The sequence below is a fragment of the Aplysia californica genome, unplaced genomic scaffold (genome assembly GCF_000002075.1).
Source record: "Aplysia californica isolate F4 #8 unplaced genomic scaffold, AplCal3.0 scaffold00749, whole genome shotgun sequence".
NCBI classification, from domain to species: domain Eukaryota; kingdom Metazoa; phylum Mollusca; class Gastropoda; order Aplysiida; family Aplysiidae; genus Aplysia; species Aplysia californica.
Window position 1 is genome coordinate 343038 of NW_004798019.1, and position 7792 is coordinate 350829.

At 39.9% G+C, this 7792-nt stretch overlaps 1 protein-coding gene across 1 annotated transcript in view; it reads left to right on the forward strand.

Annotated features, from left to right (window-relative positions):
• LOC101860607 (cationic amino acid transporter 4) overlaps positions 1-7792 on the forward strand; it is a gene marked incomplete at its 5' end in the record, with an annotated part of 13077 nt that overhangs the window by 2787 nt on the left and 2498 nt on the right. The window contains 4 exon segments of the mRNA XM_013088475.2: positions 968-1016; positions 1778-1854; positions 4507-4839; positions 5497-6735. Coding sequence (XP_012943929.1) covers positions 968-1016; positions 1778-1854; positions 4507-4839; positions 5497-6735 — 1698 coding nt within the window.

Below are 7792 nucleotides of genomic sequence, written 5' to 3' on the forward strand. Positions count from 1 at the left end.
TACACTTTCTCATACATACACACACACACACACTCATTCTCATACAAACACACAAATACACACTCACATACATTCACATGCACACACACACACAAACACACACAGAGACACAGACACACGCTCATGCACAAACACAGGCACACACACACATACAGACACGCCCACAAATATTCACACCAGACTCACAGACACACACACACTCACACAGACACACACACACACACATACAGACAAACCCACAAATACTCACACCAGACACAAACACACACACACACACACACAGACTCACACAGATACACACACACACACAAACGCACACAGACATACACTTAAATTCAGTTTCTCTGAAGGGAAGTTTATTGGATCTAATATGTGAGTCTTTTTTGGGAGGATGCTGTAACCCACTCAGCCTTGGTTGGCCCTGACAGGTAGGGTCAAAGCAGCCCACCCTCACTAAAGTGGTCTAAATCGTTTTAATGAGGGTGTTAAACATTTACTGTCAGCATGGTCCAGACCACATTAAAGTGTTTGCTTACTTTACAACTAACAAATATCTTTTGGTTTAAAAAAAAATTATCCTAGACCAAAATAATGTATTTTTGTTGTTGCCTATAACAAAGACTTTTTCTAGCACAGTTTGACTGGTATTGTTTTGTGACCTAAGTATCATATGTTATATTCCAAGTAAATGCTACTAACTTTTTCCTGTGTCATCTTTTGCATGACAAGTCTGGGTTTGTGTGCTGAGCTGAAATGTAGCATTTCTGTTACCATGTGTATTTGCATTTATGTTACTAATGGCACCTGGTGAAGCATTTCTGTTACTAGTATTTGCAAGTTGTAAAGCTTTTATGTTGCTATTGGCAACTAGTAAAGTATTTATGTTACTAGTTGCTAATTGTTAAGTATTCATTTTATAATTACGAACTAGTACTGTAATGCATTGTCTTTTTTCTATCTATTTCAGGTTGCAGGAGAGTTTGCTGGTTTTCTCTGTGGCTGGATGCTCTTCATTGGTAAGATATTCTTTAGTTAACTGGCACATACAATAGATTTTCATGTCTGAGATGGACTGTACTGTTTGATAACTGTGTATTTGCATTGCGCTAAAGTAACATTGTTTTCATATTATGCATGCAATGCTTGGCAAAAAACTGTGTTATAAAACATTTGCAGATACATGTTGTATCAGAATTGTGAATGACAATATTGGATCAGACACTTTCTGTTTCTGGTCACCTTTAAAGACAGAAGCAGATATTGGCTCCAAAAAATAAAAGTAAAGTCTTTGTGTAAGCATGCTAAAACATTTTGATGATTTTACTTTTACCTGACTTTTGTTCTCTTATTAATTATCATCTGTTTTTGCATTTGACTTCTTCACTGAGCTTCTGTCCTCCCTATGTTTTTCAACTGAGGATGTTATGGTTAACTAATTCAGCCTGCAGATAATTTTGAATCCGAATGCAAATAATTTGTAACCATGGTCTCACAAAAAGTTAATTAAAAAATATCTAAATCTGATAAAACCCTATTTGTGGCATATAGAAATATACAGATTACAAAATGCTCTTCAATTATACCCGAAAAGCAAGGGTTGAAATGTAAGTCGTAAGAAAAAAATAAGAGAGGAAAGTGATGTGAAGAAAGGGAGGAATATATAAGTGCTGCTCTGAGCGTCTCTGCATCAAAACACAGGAGACAGTCAGCCGATGTGAGCAACGCTGTGGGCTGAGTCAGTTAAAAACAAAACTTGTTTTATCTTTCTTTTTTCAAGGTGGCATCATGGGTGGCTCCGTTGGTGCGAGGGCTTGGAGCGGAATGGTTGACTCTTTTTTTAATAACTCTATACAGGTGAGGGAAAGGCAATGTTGTATGAATTTCCTGATGATTACTTCAGTGGAGGGAGTCTTGTTTAATCACATTTGTTTCTGTCTGCCTCATTTCTATTGTGAGGTCGGACGTTACCCTTACCAAAGATACCTATGATGAATGTGAGTGGTTGGCAGGTGCTCTGGTGGAGTTTGCTCCTTCTTTCCTATCAAACATCTATCATCCTTATCTCTCCTCCTTTTTTTCTGTTTGTTACTCTTTTGTGACACCTCTAATCTTTGGCACTTATATCATAAGACCTAATTGTGTTAAAAAAGCCTTACAATACTTACTAAAACAACTCTATGATGAATGGTTGGGCAATGCTCTATTGTTACCTTCTCCTTCTATATCTTGTCAGTATGACTGTTATCCTACTGCTCTTGGTGAAGTGTCAGGTTGCAATGGTGCAGCAGTTAATCTCTTCGCCACTGCGTGCTAAAGAGACCTCTTCAATTCCAGATGGTGAAGTCTGTTTTATCTCAATGTTTCTGCTGACATTGGAATGCTGTGTCTTGCTAAGTTTAGGTTGGCTGTGGGAGGCCGGGTCAAAACAGCTTGCCTGCTAGATAATCTTAGTTGCGTCTGTGGGATCATGAAACATTTCTATGGCAAGCTGGTCAGATGTACGTAGCCCAGAAAGCCGAACTTTTTCAGGAGGGAAAAAAAAAACTAACTAAAAAAGTTGTGTGCATTGTAACATTAAGGTCTTAATATTGCTTTATTGTTTTACACATTTCTTTTTATTGGTCTTTGTTGAAAACGGGCTAGTATTTTTGGGTATTTGGAGATAGATAAAGATGAAGTATGTCTTGAAATGCAGTATTTATCTAATAGGCTGCAACTTTGTATATTCCTGAGAGGAGGAGATAGTTGTTTGACATAAACTGGCCTTAGAGAGGAGTTACTGTGAAGTTATGGGAACCTTGAATCCTTCCTTCTTTGAGAACTACATATTCCCTTTTATTTGGCGTCGGTGGTTAGGCTACCTGACTAGTAATTGTGAGGTTGCGGGTTCGAGGTTCGAGCCGCGGGTCTGATGTTGTGTCCTTGGGAAAGGCACTTTACACGAATTTTCCTCTCTTCACCCAGGTGGAAATGGGTACCCGGCCATAGACAGCGAAAGGTCTTTGTCAGTATGTTAGTGTTTTAACGCCTATAAATGGCTGCTTGCACTGTATGCTACCGAGGAAGTTGAGTTTGTTTCAGAGTTCTCTCAGGTCTGCTGAGGTAATAGTATAAATTGTGAAGCGCATAGAGCTTGCTGTTGAGCGGGGATTTGCGCTATACAAATGCTATCTATTATTATTATTATTATTATTATTACTATTTTATTGGTTGGCTCTTTTAGCCAGAGGTGGCTTCAATGTACATGCTCTGGTATTTCTGCTTCTTGTACTTTTGTTCACAATAATTCGTTCACTGATCTGCTCAAGGTGAAATGATTGGCGTCTATTGTAAAATGCTGAGATGCCATTGCTTGCAGAAGGCATAAGTTGAATCCTGGTTTTGAGAAGTTACTTTGTTGAGTGTTTCTGTCTGTTTACTGGGAAGCCAGTCCTAGTCATCCCAGGGTAGCTCTGACAAGCAGTACAAAGCAAATTTCTTCCTATATGATGTAAATTGTATAGTTGGGGGAATGAAATAATAATAGTTACAATCAAATAATTCGATCAGTCAAATTGAGACATGGCCCTTATTTAGGCAATTCACTGTGTACAGCGCGTAAAGCTTGCTGTCGAGCAGGGATATGCGCTATACAAATGGTATTTATCATTATTATTATTATTATTATTATTATTATTATTATTATTATTATTATTATCATTATTATTAATGATTATGATTATTTTATTATCTTAACTCGAAATGCAGGACGACAACAACATTCTCTAGCTGGAAACTGAGTATACACATTCATGAACAGTCGTGTCAGTGGCGGAGCGGTTAGTGAGCTCAGATTTTCAGTAATGCCAAGAGCATGTCAGTTACCACGGTGTTGTGCAGGTGGTTAGTTGATGGTGTGTCGTGTCCGTGAACAAGACACGATAACAATGAAAGTTTAAAAATAGGGCTGTAAACAGTGGTGATCAACAATGGTGTGTTGATTGTCTGCATTGATGTGATATAACATCGTGTGATACTATGTATTGTTAATAGATCATTGTGTGTGTGTGTTTCTATTTATATATCAATTGCTTTGTGTAAGGCTCTACCATATGCCGGGGGCTCTTGTGGCCTAGAGGTTAGGGTGTTGGCCTCTCATTCAAAGGTCCCGGGTTCGAATCCGGGTAGTGAACGAAAAATGTTCTTCTCTAAAATTGTCTCCTTTCCTTCTCTCTAGCAATGTTCTGTCCTCTGCTTTCGTCTCCTCTTTCTGCCCCACCCCCTCACCTCCTTTGCCCCCTCCTCTGGGCTCCTGACTCTTTCTGCAGCTTTTCTACTGCTACTACTTGGCTCCTTCTTACTGCTGTCTTTCAGCCACACCCCTGATCTTCTGGTAGCCTTCTCAGACAAAGGGATAAAAATCTCGGAGGGCCTATTTGCCAGTTGCGCATGTTAAAGATCCATTGGTGGTCTAAAATCGATATGAGTAAGCTTTTAAAAAGATTTTCTGTTGTTTTTCTTCCACAGGCATACACAGTTGATCATTTAGGCAAACTCGATTTTGGTTTGCCATTTGCTGAGTCCCTGGATGTTGTGGCATTTCTCTTCCAGCTGTTCATCATCATCATTGTGTCCTGCAACGTCTTCTGCTCATCAATCGTCAACACCATCCTTGGGTTTCTCACCACTTCTGTGCTCGTCTTCGTTTTCGTCGCCGGACTCACTTTCGGGGATTCCAAAAACTTCCTGAATGCCGACCATGGGGGTTTCGCCCCGTTTGGAGTCTCAGGGATAGTGAAGGGGGCCTCGCTTGCTCTGTACGCCACTATTGGCTTTGAGGTTATAGCTGTTTCGTCTGAGGTGGGTGCAGCGTACATCAACAAGTTTTGGCATTTTCATAAAAAAACCCAACTGGCTTGAGTTTATTTTCTTAGAGAGATATGATTTCTGATGACTTGCATCACAGTTAACATGGCGCAAAATTAACTTTTTACGTAAAGGTGTCAGGCTCTTACAATGACTGGGTTCTAAGTCCACATTTTTTACGAGAGCTAAGTTACACACCATTCATTCATCACTGACAAACATGCCCTGCATACTATGTCAAAGGCTCAAAACAATCTGAACTGTATTTTTGTCAGCTTGACGCTTATCAGGTAAAGTGTTAAAACATTTTAGCTTAGAATGTGAATCTTTGAATTCTGTTGTCTCAAAACTATGCGTCCTGGAGTTAGATGTCAGAGAGCGAAATGTGTTAGCAGTTATTTATGTAGGGCAGTGTTTCTGGTTTGTAATTCTATTTACCAATAGCTTTGATAATTTATGACTTAACAGGTTTTTTCCAAGCTTTTGAATCGCTTCTTAAAAATTGCAATATATTAAGTTTCATTGTTTATTTTTATTTAATTTATTTTGGTTGCTTGTGATAAAGCTATTTTAAAATGGCAACATTGAGAGAACGTCACCGTTTTTGTGTAAATGACTTTTGGAATGACTCACTTTGTTCTGTTGTCCCAGGAAGCCAAGAATCCATCCCGAGCTGTTCCCCGTGCTATCATTCTAGAGCTGATTCTGGTTGCAGCTGTTTACTTGGGAGCAGCTATTGGCCTCCTTTTTCTTTGCCCTTACTGGTTACTGGATCTCCGAGCACCATTACCGTCTGCCTTTGAGTACAGCGGGGTCATATGGGGCAAATATATCGTGACGATTGGCCCCCTGTTTGGAATCACCAACCTGCAGATGCTTGGACTCTATGGAGCCTCAAGAATCATGTACCGCATGGCTGTTGATGGATTGTTCTTCTCGTGGTTCAACAAGATTGAAAAAAAAACGGGAGTGCCTCGTAACTGCGTAATTTTTCTGGGAGTTCTAGTTGCTTTTTTCTCTCTTTTATTTGATTTGTCGTACGTTGTGAAGGTGAATGTGCTGCTGTTGCTTCTAGGTTATATTGCTCTCGGCTCTGCCCTCATCAAGTTAAAGGTTACAGAAGCTCTCAAAGTAGGGGAAAGAAGCACCTCTGTGAAGCAGCTGAAGAATTTGTGTGACGAGGATGGTGGCGGTCGACTTCCCCAAGAATTTTATGACCATGAAATGATTATACCCGATGAAAACCAGAATAGCGAAAATTCAGTAGACGTAAATACTTCAGCTCCTCCGTCTTTACGGTTTGATTTAGCTAACGTGACCAACAGTAATGATGCGGCTCGTAATGCCGTCGTTCACAATTCAAACATTGGTCAAGGCTCTTTTGATGTCAGTAATGATTTCGGGCCTCGAAACAGCAGTTTGAACAACTTGATAGATGTAGGTGACAGTGACAGCACTATGAGGGAAATGGAAGATGAAATCACCGAGTACGAGATGACACCGGCTGCTAGCAGTTTACAGGAGGAGGAGGAGGATCCGCCTTCCCTTCCTGCGGAGGATCTGGGACCTGCTCCAAACTTTGCTTCCGTCTCAGTCGGGCCCACACCCGAGGAAATTCATCTGAGCAGCAGACACGGAAGCGGATTAAAACAGCGGATGACGACCCGAGTGTCGATGGTAGTCCCAGGTATTCTATCGGTGAATGTTCTTCTTCTGTTGCACTTTGTCACCTGTTTCGCCCTGGCGGCACAGATCAACTTCGGGTATGAGGACTTGTTGGCAGGACATCTGGTGGCCGTGGCCGGGCTGACCACTCTGGGCGTCTCTCTCCTGACCTTCTCCGTCCTGCTGGGGCTTCTGTGTGGGGAGGCTAGGACTTCAGGGTTCCAGGTGAGGGAATATACAAGTTCTAATACAATTACTAATTTTACAAATTACCGGTACTCCAAAACTTCTTTTTTCAGACTCTCAAGCCTCATGCAGCTATTACAGAATGGCATCATGCCATGCAGAAGAGTTAATGCTCAGATGCTACTAGATCGCTAACAACAACAACAAGCCTCATTGTAACCTATTGTCATTAAGAGCCAACTTTATTTCACCTGTCAATATCAAATTGTGCAGTACTATACAGACGCAGCGTAGTCGGGGTTTGAGTTGAAGCGTGTATCCACAAAATTAGATCAAAAGCTTCTTTTGTCTGAAATCATGTTATTCACTCCAGAAGTTACAATAAGTGATATTATAATTAATAGAAATGACACTCTACATAACATTTTGAGCAATGCTGGAAGAAAATAAGAACATATTTTTGCCCCCACTAATTTGGCGGATTCACATTCACTGTGGAGTCAGATATAGTGATAAAATTGTCAGTCACTCCAGATTTTCTTGTCTCTGATATAGGAGTTAACCACTTGTGTGTTCACTCCCCATGAAAATGAATATCATTTTAGTGAAAATGAAAAAAAAGAAAAGTATTATTGATATGCATTTTATTTTTTTTTGTCTTAAAGATTTAAATATTTGAAAAAAAAAGAACATTTTCCCTTTACAGCCTGCTTCATTAGTGTGTCTGATGTTCACATGTTGTGTATAGTAAGTCACAAAAAGATTAAATGATAGACTGTGGTGAAACAGTGGTCAGTACAGTGATGTCTCATCTCCATTTCCAATGATGTTCGAGTGTTTCCCTTGATGTTCAATAATCAAATTATAATTGTAAATGTACTTGCGTGTTTACTCTTTAGACATAAATTCTTTTTTGAAACAATACCAGCTCTTTTTTAAACCAAATTTTGCAATGCTATGAATCCACATCTACAATTACGTTCAGAGCCTACATCCATGTTACTCCATTGTAGGTAGGCACACCTGCATATACATGCACACTCACACACACACACACACACACACACACACACACACACACACACACACACACACT